This window comes from Mastigoproctus giganteus, chromosome 4 (genome assembly GCF_048544385.1).
Source record: "Mastigoproctus giganteus isolate SK-2022 chromosome 4, ASM4854438v1, whole genome shotgun sequence".
Classification (NCBI taxonomy): Eukaryota; Metazoa; Arthropoda; class Arachnida; order Uropygi; family Thelyphonidae; genus Mastigoproctus; species Mastigoproctus giganteus.
The window spans coordinates 117,074,153-117,093,093 of NC_143578.1; the positions used below are offsets into that span (position 1 = coordinate 117,074,153).

Consider the following 18,941-nt stretch of genomic DNA (forward strand, 5'->3'; position numbering starts at 1 on the left):
GGTGGAGCTTTATTTTATACTGTTGTTTAAACTTGCTTTTGAAACTATATCATTTAAATTATTTCTTGATGTGCCATTCTTTCCTATGTAAAATGTAAATGTCGAGAATCTTCTTAATCATCTGACTGGCTATGGAAAGCATATTGACTAGCATGACTTCTCGGTATGTGACTGCATAAATTTTACAGACACCACTAACATTTTGAAATGTTAATCCCTTTCACCCTTGATTTGCACTTTCTAATTTCCTAAATTGCCTAAAGGCCTTAGGTGAGAATAATGCATATACAGTTGTCTCTCCTAATCCATTTGTTACATGGAAATTTTCTTTGTTCAACGGCAACTATTATAAATGTAATTATCAAGGAGGATCAAAAAAAAATCGCTATAAAGAAGTTCGTTTAACAGAGGTCCGACTATAATTAAATCAAAAATGAAGCAATTTTAAAATACATAACTGATTGTTTGTTTGTTATTTGGTTTTTAGGAGCATTAGCAACTAAGGCCATATTGCTCCGGGATATGCGGTGGTCATTCCCTGACCTTTCTGCATCCTCCGTATTTGGTGGTGATGGGCTCGAACCCCGGTCTAATCAAGAAGCGTGTGCTACGTACTGCTGCTCGTTCCCACCTGGCTACGCAGGCGCCTCATAACTGATTGATTGTGCCATTAAAATGCTAGGAATGGGGCCCTGCATGCCTCACCATAGTTTCAGCTCTGGATACTCAATAATTGCATTCAGGATTAGTTTTGTAAAATAAATGATTGTCTCAAAAATGGACTCGCAAATTTTCAAAAAAAAAATAAAATAAAATAACAATGGGCTCTCGCGAGCCCATGGAAGCCCACTATAGCTCACCACTGTTCTTAACCTAAACATATATTAGGGTGTATGTATTGTTTCTAAGTTCAGTATTATTCCTATGTTATGTAAATAACAATAAATATCAGATGCAGTAGTACTTCATTTGCAACAGTTTTTCCTGTCTTTTGTTTCACTTCCTCCTGAAAAATGGAATTATAACTTAAGAAAATAGAAGAAACTGACAATAAAACAAAAAAAAAAAAAAAATATACCTCATGATTTGCTTCACTTTCTTCGACCTGTTCTGTTTCTCCTACAGCCAAATTCCCTCTTAGTTCTAAAATATGATTAAAAAAAGAAATACTTATTAAAATAAAATGATTCTAACTGCAAAATAGTAGGATTGGATATCCTATGGTATCATCCTTAATAGTTATTCTTACTGGACCATGAATTTAATAAAATATAGTTAATAAACAGCCTTCATAAACTAAGTTATAATTTTGCTAGACAATTTCTGCTGGCTTACAATTGAAAAATTAATAAATATTTTGTATAAATTAATAAATAATGTATAAATAAATCATCCTCGGTGTAGAAAAGCTAGATTTAATGAAGTAGACACACACCTACTTCATTAAATTATGTAGGCCCAAGGAGGTACTCAGAGGTGTGACAATTATTGCCACATCCATTGTTATTATTGGGTGAAGACAATTTGCAGTTTTTTGATTGCTGAATGGGATTCTGGTGTTTGGGTAATTCCCAAAACAGGATAAATAAGAGGCTTAGAATATATCTACTGTCATCATGGTACTGTTATTTGGGGATATCTTAATTGGAAGGATCTTCTATTCCTAGGGTATTATACACTTGTAAAAACAAGTGTGGTGGTATAGTTAATACAACAGTTGGTAATAGGTAATTATAAATTTAATAATCTGAAATTCAAAATGCTAGTGGTGGGATATGTACAAAAGGTTAGATTTATATTTTGCTCATCTAAGCAAGTTATAGTTAAAATGATTCGGTTGGTATTCAGTGGAACACACTAAACCCTCTAGCATTAATTAAAAATGCCCTTGTGTATGGGATAGAAACAGCACAGAGAGAGAGAGAGAGAGAGAGAGAGAGAGAGAGAGAGAGATTTGCATAAGTGCAAACTTATACTTTAGAGTATAAGGACTTCCTGAGGTAAAGAAATTAAAATGGAGGACCCATCAAGCTGTCAGCTGTCCAACACAATGCCAAAGTTCTGTCTTGTGCATCAGGCAACACACCAGCAATCTTCAGAGCAGAATGTACTGGTCATATAGGAGCTAGTTATTGTCAGTGACGCTACTGTCAGGGAAATGGGAAATATAACTTGTAAAAAGGATAGGTGGAATGGGACCAGAGTATGTGGACATGTGTTTGTGTAACGGATGGCTCCTAGAATGTCTGTTCAATGGTCTCATATTTCTGTGAAGAACAGAACTACTGTAAAAACACCAGAAATGTGAGTAGTGTAGGTTTGTGTGTATGTGTGTTATGTTCTGGGTACTCGTCCATACCACAGGAAGGTTGGCCAGTCCCAGTAAAACATGTACCGTCTCAAAAGAAATGCTGACTCACCTGATGCTGCCAAAAGGTGGACCAGATTCCTCTTGCCCATTCCAGAGGGGAAAGAAGAGAGGAAAAAAAAAAAAAAAAAAAAAAAAGGAGAAAAGAAGAAGCTACACTAGTGCAGAGTGCAAAGAGAAATGAGAATTTTTTTTTTTTTTTTAAATTAATAAATTAAAATTTTAAGCTGCTGTCTGGGGATCCCCATTCGTAGCCTGTGTTATTCTATGAGGTTTTTGCATCAAGATGATCTGGAAGGCAGCCAGGTTCTCTGGTGTCTGTAGCAGAATATACTAGTTGGAATAATAATAATCTAGTTGGTAGTTGGTTTTCAGTGACAGGGATGGTATTGGCTAGGTCTTACCTCAAGTCCTCACAGAGAATGCACTCAAAGAGCAGGTCCAACCAATTCTCCTTGGTGCCGCAGTAGAAAACTTTTATGGGTACTAGGCCAAGTTTGGAAGAGCTTCTCATTCAATAAGCTATGCCCAGTGAATAGGAATGATGGGTCTCAAGAGTTAGAGCCACTTCTGCGCTGACTTAGAGAGGGGAACGTCATATCCGGAAGGAATCCCCTCATAACTGCTCCCTTGGTGGCAGTGTCCCATCTTTTCTGCTAGATGTTTATCATCTCATTATAACAGAGGGTTCTCTCTGCCTTAAGGTCAATGTCCAGGTTTAGCTCAATGTCCAAGATCTTGGTCAGAATTTTCTTGTTGATTCTAGGCCACAGGTCCAATGGAAGGGTCCCAGCCAAGACCTGGATGTCAGCAGTGGATACTGTCCTGCATACCCTATGGGTAGCCAGGAGCATTGTCCATTGTATAGGTCCTAATTTGCTTATCTTTTTACCAATCTAGCTTGGTAGAAACAAGCACCTGCAGCATCGACATGATCGGAGGAAGACAGGTTTATAATATATATGGGGTGACCGGAGTATGTCTGCCAGAGGCAAAAGTTGATGACGTACGGCAGATATCTTTTAAGGGCACAAAGGGTGATACTTTTGTACACGTTGGCACTAAGTGTAGGAGATCTGCAGATTTACTAATATGTACAAGTCAATGTTGAAAAAAAGTCGCGAGTTAGGGTTAAATTTGAAAGTGTCTGCAATCCTGCCCAAACACAATAGGAGTATATGATGAGCCTTGTGAATCAATTTGGCCCTGTAGAGATTATGCAAGGCTCATGGAGTAGAATTTTTCTTGTCATGGTCTATGCTTGTTAACAGGAGAGATTGCTTCTACAGGGATGGGATACACTTATATAGAAAGGGTGCAAGAATATTTGCTAATACTATCAAGACAGCGTTAAGTGAGTTGCGAACCTGATAGCTTGAAGGGGACTCACAGAATAATAGATTAACAGTAACCACAGGCAGTGGTGAAAGTGATTCTTGCACTGCTTCATTTGGAATGAGCAGCAGCCTGGAAAGCAAGGTGCTGGGGATTTCAAGGATTGTTGTGAGTCATCATGGAACAAGTAAATTCATGGGCTGTGTTAGGGTTCATGTATATTATTTGCATATACACCAATGCTAGGAGTTGAGTAAATAAATTTCATGAATTTGATATGCTGGTCAAGACATCAAAGGCAGATATCGTTGGCATATCAGAAATGTGGTGTCACACAGATATAAGGAATGCAGAGTTGGAATTTGGACAGTACAATGAGTACAGAAAGGATAGCCAGGATAGAAAGGGAGGAGGGATTATGCTGTTAATTAAGAAATATATAAAATCTAAGTAAGTGCATCCATTTGACATGGGGGGGGGCAATCCAATGTTGAGTCAGTTTGGTGTGACATAAGCAACTGGAAAGCAAAATTGAGAGTAAGTGTGTTGTAGGCCAAATGACTCTGATAAGTACAATGAACAACTGTACAGAGAAATAGAGTGGGCCAGTAATCTGCCTTCACTTGCCTAACATTTTTTGCGACTCGATTCAGAAGACTATGGTAGATATAAGCTAGACTGTAATCGAGTCACAAAAAAGGTTAGGTAAGCGAAGGCATATCATGAGAAATCTTTGGCAAAGGATGCAAAGAGGAACAGCATAGACTTCTTCACTTATGTAAACTCTAGAAGGAAGGAGATAAATCAGATTGGTCCACTTGATATCAATGGTTCGATTGTTGATGATCCTGCTGAGGTAGCTGACAAACTGAATGAGTATATTCCATCTACATTCACACATGAGTTATTCAAGCAGGGCTAAAAGTTTATCAAACTCTAACAGGGAGTTAAATGATTTTGTATAAACTGAGAGCAAATTGGAGGAGAAATTGTTGAACTTCAACATAAGAATGGCACCTTGGGTGGATGGGATTTATCCAGTTATATTAAAGGATACAGCAAAGGAAGTAAGCAAACCCTTATTCATAATTATGAGACCTTTCTTAGACTCAGAGGTGGTCCCCATGGAATGGAGGTATGCAACAAATGTCTCCAAATCACCAAGGTAGATCAAAGGGTGACAAGAGAAATTACAGATCTCTTAGTTTAACTTCTGTTCAGGAGAAAATAATGGAACCACTGGTTAATGAAGCACTGCAGGATCATCTAGACAAGACTGCAGTTATAGTTCAGACACAGCATGGTTTAGTTAAGGGGAAGTCTTGTCTGACCAATTTGATTGGATACTATGGCGTGGCCACAAAGGAACTGGATGCAAAAAATAATTTTGATATCATATATTTGGATTTTAGAAAAACTTTTGATACTGTTGCACATGGAAGACTATTGTTAAAATTGGAGCAGTATTTCATTAAGGGCAAGTTGCTGCTATGGATAAAGGGATGATTGAGTGAGAGAAAACAGAGAGTGGTAATCAATGGACCTTCCCTTGCTCTTTGTGGACAAATGTTATTATTGGAGTGCAGCAGGGTTTGGTGTTGAGCCCATTGTTGTTTTCTGTATTTATCAATGATATTGACAAATGTATATCAGGGTTAATGTCCAAGTTTGCAGCCGATGCAAAGGATGGCAGAGTAATGACAGAACAGCACTGCAACGGGATCTAGAAGAGTTGAACAGATAAGCCAAGCAGTGGCAACTGAAGTTTAACTTTGACAAATGAAATGTACTATATATGGGTAGCAGAACCGCAGTAACGAACCAACTGTGTGGTACTCTGGGCAGTGGAAAATGAAAAATACCTGGGGGTAATTGTGTAGTCAGATATGTAGTTTTCTGAGCAGTGCAGACAGGCTGGAAGAGTAGCTTATAGGGTCTTGTCTGGAGACTTCATTTAAGGAAGAATGTAGAGCTGCTGGAATGAGTACAGAGAAGGGCAACGAAATTGGTGAATGCAACAAAGGGTTATTGTTACCAAGAAAGGATTAAGTTCTGCAAATTGCAGCATGTGAAGACTAGGCAACTGCGATGTGATGATTGAGGTGTATAAGTCTTTGAATGGTTTGAGCAAGGTCAGTGATGATTGGATTCTTCCTCTTGCTCACATTACTCACCTGAGGCAATATAAATTGAAAATGAGGAAAGACAGTTGTAGAACAGATGTGCAGAAATTTGTCTTCGGCCAGCGGATGGTTGATTGTTGGAACAAACTTCCATCTGCCACAGAGGAATTCGACAAGTTAAATAATAAGTTCACGGCAGAATTACATGAACATTTGGAGTGAATGGACGGGAGAAATGGGAAGGTTTCTTTTTTTTTGGCTGATGGTATATTGCATCAGCCTTTGCTGAGAAACCTGTTTCATGTGCAAGGATGGAAGGAGGACAGTTTTTGGGTCCATCAGGGTTTTATGAATTATGTTCTTTGATTCATGCAACAAACTGCCAGTCTTTGGTCAGACCTTGACATCCCAGTGCTTGCTCCTTACCCGACTGTCCCACTCACACAAAAAGTAAAAGACATTTTTGTGCAGCCAGATTGCCACCCAAGTAACATGCATATCACTTGGATATTATGATGTGGTTACAAAGGAACTGGATGCAAAAAATTATTCTGATATATACTTGGATTTCAGGAAAGCTTTTGACATTGTTGCGCATGGAAGACTACTATACAAACTGGAGCAGAATGGTATTAAGGGTAAGTTGCTACAATGGATAAAAGGATGGTTGAGTGGGAGAAGACAGAGGGTGGTAATCAGTGGGTGCTGCTCTTTGTGGACTAATGTTATTAGTGGAGTCCCACAGGGTTCGGTGTTGGGTCCAATGTTGTTTTGTATATTTATCAATGACATTGATGAAGGTATATCGGGCTTAGTGTCAAAGTTTGCAGATGATACGAAGGTTCGCAGGGTTGTTAATGACAGTAATGGCAGTGTGGTACTGCAACAGGATCTAGAAAATTTGGGCAGATGGGCTGAGAAGTGGCAACTGAAGTTTAACATTAACAAATGCAAAGTACTGCATATGCATAGAAATAAGCCGAGAGAAATGTACCGCGTACTGCACTTAAGGTGGTAGAAAATGAAAAAGACATGGGAGTAAGTGTGCAGTCAGATACGAAGTTTTCTGAGCAATGCAGATAGGCTGCCAGGGCAGGTCATGGGGTTTTGTCAATGATATACAGGAATTTTGCTAGCAGGGAAAAGGAGGTGATTGTCCCTCTGTATAAGGCAATGGTCAGGCCACGCCTTGAGTACTGCGTACAGGTCTGGAGGCCTCATTTTAGGAAGGATGTAGATGCTTGAGTGTGTACAGAGAAGGGCAACAAGATTGGTGAGAGGAATGAAGGGATCTTCTTACCAAGAGAGGGGCTTACATTCTGTAAATTGCAGTGGCTGGAGACTAGGCACCTGTGAGGTGATCTGATTGAGGTGTAAAAGGCTGTGAATGGGTTGAGCACGCTGAATTCTGATGGGATTCTTCCACGTTCAGATTATGAATCTAAAGGGGCATAAATTCAAATTGAGGAAAGACAGATATTGAATACATGTGCGGAAATTTGCCTTTAGCCAGCGGGTGGTTAATTACTGGAAAAAACTTTCATTTGTCGTTGTGGAAGTTGATAGTTTAAATAAATTTAAGGAGGAACTGGACAAACACTTTGAGGGAATTGTTTTCGTAATTTTTTTTTTGGCTGATGCTACATAAGCTCATACTCTTGCTTCACATGGCACTACTACTAATATTACTACTACTTTAAAGTCAGTGCAAACCAAACAACCAAGTTCTTCTTACTTAATATTTGTCAACAACTTCAAGTTCTCATATTTCTTTCAAATGCACAGAGCTACTGGAATTGACCGATACTTATTTCCATTCTGGAGCAACACACTTTTGAGATTCCTCTTTGATGAGTCAATAAAAAGTCTCCACTATGTAGGATTGTAAGTAATTCCTCAATCGTACATTAAGTTATTTATATTATTGCAAAAATCTAGTATTGTCCTCAAAAATACTTTTCTGAGGACAATACTAGAGAATGAGAATTACGGCTCTAGTTCTCGTTCTCTGTGCCTGTACCATGAGAAAAACATTCCATGTTTAGATGATTTTTTGACTTAAGTCTAGAACCCAGGAGTTTCGCAGATTCTTTGGTAAATTGAAATCTTTTACCAGATCATATCATTGAATTCTCGTTGTGAAAATTGTTGAGAGCTGGTCTGTAGGTGTGTAGACTTCAGTTTCATCTTTGGAGGCTTCACTTTCAGACTCTCTGCTGCTACAGTCTCCGTAGGTTGTCTCCATTTAGCACTGGTCTAAATGGCAGATGGGATATTAGCATAGACAATTCCCTTCTTACTCTTTGCAAGGATGCAGAGGGAAATAGCATTTTTGTATCCCTCTTCATCAAAGCAAAAGTAACAGTCATCAGTAATTTGCAATTCACTGTGAATCCCACCAAATCATGGGAAATGCAAATGGTATAGTGATTTTTACTATTTTTCCACAATCTCAGTGCTTCAACACAGGTTCGGTAGACTATGTTGAGCTCACTGTTTACTTTGGTCTCAGAATTTTACCCCACTATAAGCACAATACATTTTTTACAAATTCTGTTATATCTTGTCTTTGCTTGAGGATAACATAACTTCCACCAATATAACGAAATAAGGACAGATTGTTCAAACACTTGCACAAAGACATTTTACTCACTTATCACAGGTTTCATACAATAACCTGAATAATAAACTGAGTTCACACTGATAAATACTGCCACATGAATCGCTCAAGGTCAAGCAACAAATGACTGAAGGCACCCTTGCTAACATGTGAAGATTTAGTTTACAAATTCCCAGCATTTTCTCCACCCTTAATAATACAAGTCATGACATTAAACTTACATGATTTTAGAAAAAACAGTACGTGTAAGAAGACATGAATAGCATTTCTGAAATAACTGTAAAAAACTGAGTTAAAAACAGCTATTAGTTTAAAAACAAAAAACCACGCAGAGTGGTTTAATTTATAGCACTACGTACATGTTTTAATAACTTTATCATCACGTAGCATATAACATATGACATTATTCGTAGAGCTTTTGTACTGGTAACTTAGCAAGAATACAGTATTGGATAACTAATGTTGTAGCGCATAGTACAGAGTGTAGTTGTAATTGGAATTGTAGGTTTTTAACTGTGGCTAACAAGTAGCTCTTACGTATCTCAAAGGACCCAATCATGTAGGTTGGTGTAATTGGATAATTTTATTATCTGCTAAAATCAAATTCTAAGTTTAAAAAACATAACAGTACAGACATCACAGCCTTAAAAAATGTGCAACTTGTGAAATGTTCACAGACCTTTCTGCCAATTATTGTCAGTGAAATGGTAAATGTTTTCAAGAAGGATAGGTGGAACAGGACCAGGGTATGTCTGCCAGTGGCAAAAGTAGATGTTGTAGAGCAGATATAATTTTTAAGAGCAAAAAAGGTGATAGTTATACACATTAACACTAATCAAAGGACTTACTTAACAAGTACAAGGCAATATTTGCAAAATGTTGTGAGTTAGGATTAAATTTGAAAGTGTCTGCAATTCTACCCAGAAAAGATAAGAGGGAATACATGTTGAGAGCCTTGTCAATCAATTCGGCCCTGGAGAGAACATGCAAGGCTCATGGGGTAGAATTTTCTCAGGGTGGTCTCGGCTTGTTAACAGGAGAGATGGGACACACTTAAATATAAAGGGTGCAAGAATATCTGCTGATGCTATTCAGGTAGTGTTCGGTAGGTTGGAAAGCTGCTAGCTTCAGTGGGAGGGGGGGTTCACAGACTAATAGTTTAACTTGAGCCACAGGCGGAGGCAAAAGTGATTCTTGCACTGCTCGTATTGGAAAATGCAGCAGCCAGGAAAGCAAGTTATCTGGGATTTCAGGCCTGCCATGGGTCATCATGGAAAAAATGAATAGCAGAGTTGTTTTAGGGTAACCAAGAGTAAGAACATGTGCATGTATACTTGCATGTACACTAATGTTAGGAGCACTGTAAATAAATCTAATGAATTTGAAGTACTAATTAAGCCACTGAATGCAGAGATTGTTGAAGGGGATGAATCAGATTGGTCCACTTGATATTGATGGGTCAACTGTTGATGATCCTGCTCAGGTAGCTAACAAACTAAATGAATATTTTGCATCGACATTCACACATGAGGAGTTATTCAGCAAGGGGAATGCCAGAGGTGTATTCAACTCTAGCAGTAAGCTACAGAATCTTGAAATAACTGGGAGTAAAGTGGAGGAGAAACTGTTGAAGATAAACACAAGAAAGGCACCCGGGGTGGATGGGATCTATCCAGTTATATTAAAGGAGGCAGCAAAGGAAGTAAGCAAACCCTTAGCCATAATTATGAGAGCTTCCTTGGACTCAGGGGAGGTACCCATAGACTGGAAATGTGCAAATGTGACCCCAATTCACAAAGGAGGATCAAAGGCTGACACAAGTAATTATAGACCTGTGAGCTTAACTTCTGTTCCAGGAAAATTAATGGAGGCACTGGTTAAAGAAGCACTGCAGGATCATTTAGACAAGACTTCAGTTATAGCTCAGACACAGCATGGTTTTGTTAAGGGGAAGCCTTGCCTGACCAACTTGATTGGATACTATGATGCAGTCACAAAAGAACTGGATGCAGGGAATAACTTTGATATTATATACTTGGATCTTAGAAAGGCTTTTGATACTGTTGCACATGGAAGACTGCTACACAAATTGGAGCAGTGTGACATTGGAGGCAAATTGCTGCTATGGATAAAGGGGTGGTTGAGGGGGAGAAGACAGAGAGTGGTAATCAATGGACACTGCTCATCGTGGACTAATGTTATTAGTGGAGTCCCTCAGGGCTCAGTGTTGGGTCCATTATTGTTTTCTGTATTTATAAATGATATTGATGATGGTATATCAAGCTTAATGTCCAAGTTTGCAGATGATACAAAGGTTGGCAGGGTTGTCAAGGACACTACTGAAACTATGCTGCTGCAACAGGATCTGGAAAGGTTGAGCAGATGGGCTGAGAGGTGGCAAATGAAGTTTAACATTGACAAATGTAAAGTACTACACATGGGAAACAGCAACCCCAGAGCAACGTATCAACTCTGTGGTACTACACTGACAGTGGTAGAGAATGAAAGGGACTTGGGGGTGGTTGTGCAGGCAGATATGAAGTTCTCTGAGCAGTGCAGACGGGCTGCAAGAGTAGCTCATGGAGTATTGTCAATGATATACAGGAATTTTTCCAGCAGGGATAAGGAGGTGATTATTCCATTGTATAAGGCAATGGTCAGGCCACACCTAGAGTACTGTATACAGGTCTGGAGGCCTCATTTCAAGAAGGATGTAGAGCTGCTGGAACGAGTACAGAGAAGGGCAACAAGATTAGTGAATGGAACAAAGGGGTGCTCTTACGAAGAAAGGCTTAAGTTTTGCAAATTACAGTGTCTGGAGACTAGGCACCAGCGAGGTGATCTGATAGAGGTGTATAAAGCCTTGAATGGTTTAAGCATGCTCAATGCTGATGGGATTCTTCCTCTAGCTCAGAAAAATCACCTGAGAGGGCATAAATTCAAATTGAGGAAAGACAGATGTAGGATAGACGTGCGGAAATTTGCCTTTAGCCAGCGGGTGGTTGGTTGGTGGAACAGACTGCCATCCCTTGTGGTGGAGGTTGATAGCCTAAATAAGTTTAAGGCTCAGCTGGACAGGTATTTTGAACGAACAGAGGGGTGAAGTGGAAGTGGGTTTTTTTTTTGGCTGATGCTGCATAAGCTTGCTTTCTTGCATCAAATGCCTCTACTAATGCTAATGCTAATTGTAGGAACAGCAAAAGCATGGTGTCACTCAGACTTGAGTGATTGCTGAATTTGAATATGGAGAGTATAATGTATACAGGCAGGACAGACAAGACAGGAAATGTGGAGGGATTATGTTCTTGGTTAAGAAGAATATTAAATCTGAGGCAGTACATCCAGTTGATTTGAGTGACAAGTGCAATATTGGGTCAGGTTGGTGTGATATAAGCACTGAGAAAATAAAACTGAGAGAATGAGAGTGTTGCAAATTTAATGACGGGTAAATAGATTGGGCAAGCAAATGAGAATGTCTCATAATGGGGGATTATACCTTTCAAGATAGTGAATGGAATTGTGGGTTGGTCGCTCACACACTAGCAAAACGTTTGTGGATATCTTGGATGACAGCTGTCTACAGCAGCATGTTAGAGAGTAAACAAGAGAAAGCAATACTCTTGATCTGGTTATCAGCAATGATTCTTCTACTTGCATTAAGAATCTGCTGGTAAAAGACCCACTGGGTGGCAGCGAACACAGTGTTCTAATGTGGAATTTAATTAAAGACATAACGACTGCCAATGATAAAGGGAAAGGCTTTTGTTTTCTTAAGGGCAACTACAAAAATCTCAGACAGTTTTTGAATTGTGTGCAGTGGGACAAATTGATGATGCTACCAACAGCAAATTCTAAATGGGAAGTGATCAAAGAAGGTACTAGTCTTTTCATATCAACAAAGAAATACTTTATTGGTATGAAAAGACCTAAATAGTCTTTTCATAGCAAAAAAGTACTTTTCAAGGCTTAGACCTAAATGGATCTCAACAAAGTACTTTTCAATGCCTAGACCTAAATGGATAAAGAGAAGGAAAGTGTATGAAATGCATATAAATTATCAGGTGATACAGAAGGCTATGGTAGTCAAGTAACAAAAGAGGTTAGTCCAAGCTAATGCAAATTATCAGAACCCTATGGCAAAGAATTCAGAGAAAAACAGCAAACATTTATGTTTATGTTAACAGTAGAAGGTTAATTCTGTGAGTTAATTGTCAATGAACCTGCTCAGGTTACGAACAAATTGAATAGGTATTTTGCATCTACGTTCACACATGAGGAATTCTTTAGGGAAGGGGATACGAGAAGTTTAACAAACTCGAACGAGGAGCTAAATGACCTTGTGATAACTGAAAGGAGAAGAAATTGTTGAGGACAGCCTTAAAAAAGGCACCTGGCTCAGACGGAATCTAGGCAATTATATTAATGGAGGCAGCAATAGAGATAGGCAAATTCTTAGAGCATCTTTGGACTCATGGGCTCTATGGACTGGAGAAGTGTACATACATCCCATTACATAAAGGAAGATCAAAAGGCAACATGAGTAATTAAAGAATTTGTTTAACATCTGTTCCAGGGAAAATAAAGGAATCACTGGTTTAAGAGGTAATGCAGGACCATATAGATAGGCATTCATTATACTGCAATCTGTCATGGATTTGTTAATTGGCAGTGTCGGTGTTATCTAACCAATCTGATTGGTTACTAAGATGTAGTGATAAAGGAACTGTTGCAAAAAATAATTTTGAATCACATACTTAGATTTCAGGAAGGCCTTTCAAACCGTTGCACATAAAAGACTGCTGTACAAACTAGACCATGTAGCATTAAGGGTAAGTTACTCCTTTGGATAAAGGGATGGTTAAGTGGAAGGAAAGATAGTGGTTATCAACAGGCTTGGTATTTGGATTTTAGGAGCATTAGCAACTAAGGCCATATTGCTCCGGGATATGCGGTGGTCATTCCCTCACCTTTCCGCATCCTCCGTATTTGGTGGTGATGGGCTCGAACCCCGGTCTAATCAAGAAGCGTGTGCTACGCACTGCTGCTCCTTCCCACCTGGCTACGGAGGCGCCGGCGGTTATCAACAGGCACTGCTCTTTGTTGGCTAATGTTATTAATGGAGTTCAGTGCTCTGCCCATCGTTGTTTTCAATATTTATTAATGATACTGATGAAGGCATATCAGGCTTAATGTCTAGGTTTGCAGATGTTACAAAGGTTGGTTGTTTGATTAACGACAGTCATCAGGTTGAGCTACAGCAACAAGATTTAAGAAAACTGGATCAGTGGACTGAAAAATGGCATGTGAAGTTTAACACTGACAAATGTAAGGTACTGCACATAGGTAGCAGTAACCCAGGGTAACTTACCAACTGTGTGGCACTATACTCAGTGTAGTACAGAATGAAAAAACCTGGGTGTAATTGTGAAGTTAGACATGAAATTCCCTGAGTAGTACAAACATGATGCCAGGACAGCTCATGGGTGGGGGTTGTCAATGATATACAGAATCTTTGATAGCAGGGATAAAGAGGTGATTATCTCTTGATATAAGGCCACTGTTAGGCCACATCATGAGTGTTCTATAACTTTAGGAAGGGTGTAGGTCTGCAGCAACAGGTGCTGAGAAGAGCAACCAGATTGGCGAAGGGAACAAAAGGGTGCTCTTACCCAGAATGGCTTCAGTTCAGCAAATTTCAGTGTCTCAAGACCAGAGACCTGCAAAGAGATCTGATTGAGGGGTTTAAAGCCTTGAAACATTGAGTAAGCTGAATGTTAATGGTATTCTTCCACTTGCTGAGACTACACACGAGGGGACATAAATTCAAGTTGAGGAAGGATGGTTGCAGGACAGATGTGTGGAAATTTTGCCTTCAGCCAGTGGGTGGTTGATTGTTGGAACATGCTTCTGTCTGTTGTCATGGAAGTGGATGGGTTGAATAAATTCAAGGTAGAACTAGACAAATTCTTGGAGGGGATGGGTGGGTGAATTTTTTTTATTATTATTATTATTTTTTTTGGCTGATATAAGCTTGCTTTTTTGTATCGTTTGCCATTACTACTACCTACAACTACTGATATCAGTCTGTTCTAGGGTCTATATTCAGAGTGCATCACTTGGCAGGTTACTGGAACCCTGAGACCCGTGATGCACTCTCAGTTACATTTATCTCTAGTCAAGCAGCATTTCTTCAATGATTTAAATTCTTCTAGTAATACAAGTTTTACTTTGAGATCAGTACAGTCCTTGCATCAGGAACAAAGAAAAGAAAACATTAAGTAAGCAATGATGAACAACTACAGGGTGACTCTACTGTCATGGAAACTGGAAATATATTGTGCAAAAGGGTAGGTGGAATAGGAGCAGGGTATGTGTGCTTGAGTCAGAAGTTCATGTCATTGTTCAGCACATCTTTTAAGAGCACAAAAGGTGATATTGTGTCAATGTTGGTACTAATGACATTAAGAGTACGAGATCTGCAGACTTATTTATCAAGTACATGGCAATTTTGAAAAAAAAAAAGTCACGACATGTTTAAATTTGAACGTCTGCAATTTTGCACAAATGCCTGATAAGCAGGTGTATAAAAGGAGAGCCTTTTCAATCAATACATCCCTGGAGAGATGTAGTGTGGTCTGTGCTTGTTAACAGAAAAGAGTACTTCTACAGGGATGGGTCACACTTGAATATAAAAGGTGCAAGAATATTTGTTGATGTTACTCAGGTAGTGTTAGGTGGGTTGGAAAAACTGCTAGCTTAGGGGAATACACAGACTAATAGTTTAACTGGCTCCACAGCCAGGGGTGAAAGTGATTCTTGACTGATTCTATTGGAATGAGCAGCAGCCTTGAAAGCAAGGTGCTGAGAGTCATCATGAAAGAAGTAAATGTATGGGCTGTGTTAGGGTAATGAAGAGTAAGAACAGGTGCATGTACACCAATACTAGGTGTATAGTAAATAAATTTGAAGTGTTGGTCACGACATTAAATGCAGACATTGTTGGGATAGAGAAACATGGTGTCACTCAGATATAAGGGATGCAGAATTTGAATACGGGGAGTAAAATGTACACAGAAAGGACATACAGAATAGAGGAGGAGGGAAGGAAGATAGGTTATGCTCTTAGTAAAGAGACATAAATCTAAGGCAGTGCATCCAATTGACATGGGTGACCAGTGCAATGTTAAGTCAGTTTGGTGTGACATAAGTATTTGAAAAGCAAAAATGAGAGCAGTGTGTAATAAGCCTAATGTCTCTGATGAGTACAATGAATAGCTGTGCAGGGAAACAGTGGGCCAGCAAATCAGCAAATTAAATTTCATCAATAATGATGAATTTTAACTTTCCAGATATTGACCGGATATTGCAGGATGGTCACTCACCAACTAGTAAGACCCATGGATTTATTGATTGACTCACTCTTTGCTAAAGTGACATATTAGAGAGGCAACAAGAGGAATTAACAGTCTTGATCTGATTATCAGCAATGATTATTGATGCATTCAGAATCTGCAGATAAAAGAACCACTTGGTGGCAGTGATCATAGTGTACTGATGTGATCACTGCCACCTTTACTTAAAGTTGTGACTACCATCAGGGGTAACGGGAAGATGTTTTGCTTTCGTAAAGGTGACTATGGTGGTCAGAGACAATTTTAAATTCTACACAGTAGGACCAATTGATGTTATCATGAGTAAATTCTAAATGGGAAGCATTCAAGGAATTAATCATAATAGGAAGAGGGGACAGTAGTAAAAGTGCTGCCTGGTTGAAAGTGGGGACAGAAGAGGATCCCCTGTGGGCAGAATGCCCATCCTGACCGGGGTTATCCACCATGCGAGGGGGAAGCCACCCACGTTGGGGGAATGTGAGAGAACAACCAACCCCGGTGGTAGGAATGAATGATCATAAGGAAAAGGGTCCCTATGTTAGAGCGCCTGCATTGGTGCTGTATACCAGTGTTCTGCAACAGGTGTGCCGCCACAAGATGACAGGAACTTTGCTGAAGCTGTATACATATAAATAATACTATATGTATTATGATTAGGAATTGACAACTGAGAACTTTTACCTATTATAAGAAATTAACTGTACATTATTTACTCCCAATTATAGTTTTTAGGTATGCTTGTAATGTTACTCATTTTTATATTTCAAAATATGCCATTTTTAGTGAAATACAATGTTGTACATGTAGGACAATAAATTATTTTTCGTGTGTGAGTATCCAACATTCACTTTCTAAATTTATTTGTGTATTATCCCTTCCAATATTTTTCATTTTGTCGCTGCACTGAATGAAATAAGATGCCGCTTGTTAAAGTTAGATATCTGCGTGGTGTTCCGTAAAAGTGTAAGGATTGGCAAAACATACCCCCCTCTTTTATTAGCTTGTTTTGATATTTGTTCGTCATTGGCAAGTCTTTGATATCTGCTCTCAAAGCTGTGCTAGACAAAGTTATAAAAGTTGTTAACTTTTCCTACTTTAATCGCGGCCCCTCAATTTGCGGCCTTTTCCCTGTTTTGTGTCAGGAAATGGGATCTGACCATATCACACTCCTGCTACATACAGAAGTACAGTGGTTGTCATGTGGTAAAGTGTTAATGCACCTTTTTGAATTTAAGGAGGAGGTACAGACATTTTTAAGAGTTGAGGGCCATGAGTCATGGATGACAAAAAATATCTTTCTGATATTTTTGTTCACTTGAATCAGTTGAACCGAAAAATGCAAGGCAAGAACAAAAATCTCTTTTACAAGTATGGATAAGATTCAAGGCTTTCAGGATAAGCTAGATTTGTGGATACAACACATTGCAAATGGGTCGTTTGAGATGTTCCTAACTATATGGATGCTTACTGCAGGTAATAAAGTGGTGATGGACTTCGTTAAAGAACATTTAGACAACTTGCAGCAGAAGTTCAAGGATTATTTTGGAGAGCAGTTGAAGATTTCAACTGGCTTTGTGATCCATTTGTTGCAGATGCAAAATCTCTGTCAATGAATGTACAAGAGGAACTAACAGAACATTGAGATTAAAACATCGTGAAGTGTAGTTGGACGCATTATGCTTGTCAATAAGGAAAGAATATCCAGTTAGCTCCAATATGGCAATTAATGTGTTATTACCATTTTCGACTACATATTTGTGTGAACTGGGCTTTTTGACCATGACTGAAATTAAAACATCAGAGGGAGAGACTCAGATCCATTGATGAAGAAATTAGGCTTGCATTGCCAACGATTCTGCCATGCATCGGCTGTCTGTGTTCAGTAAAGCAGGCACAAGTATCACATTGAAGGTATGCATAGTTATTTGGTTTAATACTAAAAGAATTTTTCTTTTGGTTTTGCTTTGCTTTTGTACAGTGAGTTAGGGTTCATAAAATGTTAATACATATGCATGAGCCAATTTCTGTTGGAACAATTATAATTGATTCTATCGTGACTTATAGCATATTTATAAACTATGCTATAAACTTTAAACTATATAGCTGTAAATTATGCTTTTTGGGGGATCAACATTTTGACATACTGTTTTGTATCATGGATAACTTAAAGTGTGCTGTCAAGAGAAAAAAGTTATGGAACACTGCTCTATCCCATACTGTTGGTTACTGTCAGCGTCCCATACCACACTGGCTAACTAGCAACAGCATGGTATCTGCTTTGATAGGCTGGAGGGACGCACTCATGATTTCACCCACTCATAATCCTGATTCACTCTGCTCTCATTCTGGTTTTATAATTTTTTCGCACATTTTATACCGTTTTTTGGCTTTTTCCCCCTACAATTTCTGTTAGGTTATACTATTTTTTTTTTTTTTTTAACACATCCATAGTCATTGTCACATGGAATGAAATGGCATGTAGTGTACTTACTATATTAAACATCGAATAATTAAAACTTAGTGGATAGAGAAAAAGGGTTAGTAAATACTTAAATTAATAAGTAAGTAGTGTACACCTTTTCACACTTACAGAGATACTCTCATTTATTCTGCTGGTATTTGTTTCATTTACTCAATTCTTTCTTACTGCACTGCCCTCCATGGGCACTTCAACTTACTAATAACATTGAACAACAAATTTTGGGACATATCTTGTTACAGGAATGAAAGTAAGTTTACTTTATAGATTTTGGAGTGCTAAACATGGAATAGTGCTTAAAATAGCAAATTGGCTCTTGTTTTAGAAAAAAGTAGTTTTTTATATTTATACAAGGTATTTTTTATTTATATGGCAGTAAGATGTAGCTATGAACATACCTGTATCAAACACAGTACCTTTCCACCATTCACTTATCTTCAGCTTCGGGAGCATCCCTTTTCACCAACAATAATCATCTAACATGGTGGCACTCCATCTGCTTTTGTATCTTTGTTCCCATCGCTGCAATATCGTAATGGAAGCACTCACCATATTCATTGCGGATAATGCCCACAGACTGGTGGGAAGAAATCCAGGTGTGAGTGCAAGAAATACATCTTCAATG

General features: G+C 38.7%; 1 protein-coding gene across 5 annotated transcripts in view; it reads right to left on the reverse strand.

The window, feature by feature from the left end:
• LOC150087015 (microtubule-associated serine/threonine-protein kinase 3-like) overlaps positions 1-18,941 on the reverse strand; it is a 912,052-nt gene that overhangs the window by 355,895 nt on the left and 537,216 nt on the right. For all 5 annotated transcript variants that reach the window (XM_090372902.1, XM_090372903.1, XM_090372904.1 and 2 more), the window contains one exon: positions 1,079-1,143. In XM_090372902.1, coding sequence (XP_090229028.1) covers positions 1,079-1,143 — 65 coding nt within the window. The remainder of the gene's footprint in view (positions 1-1,078; positions 1,144-18,941) is intronic.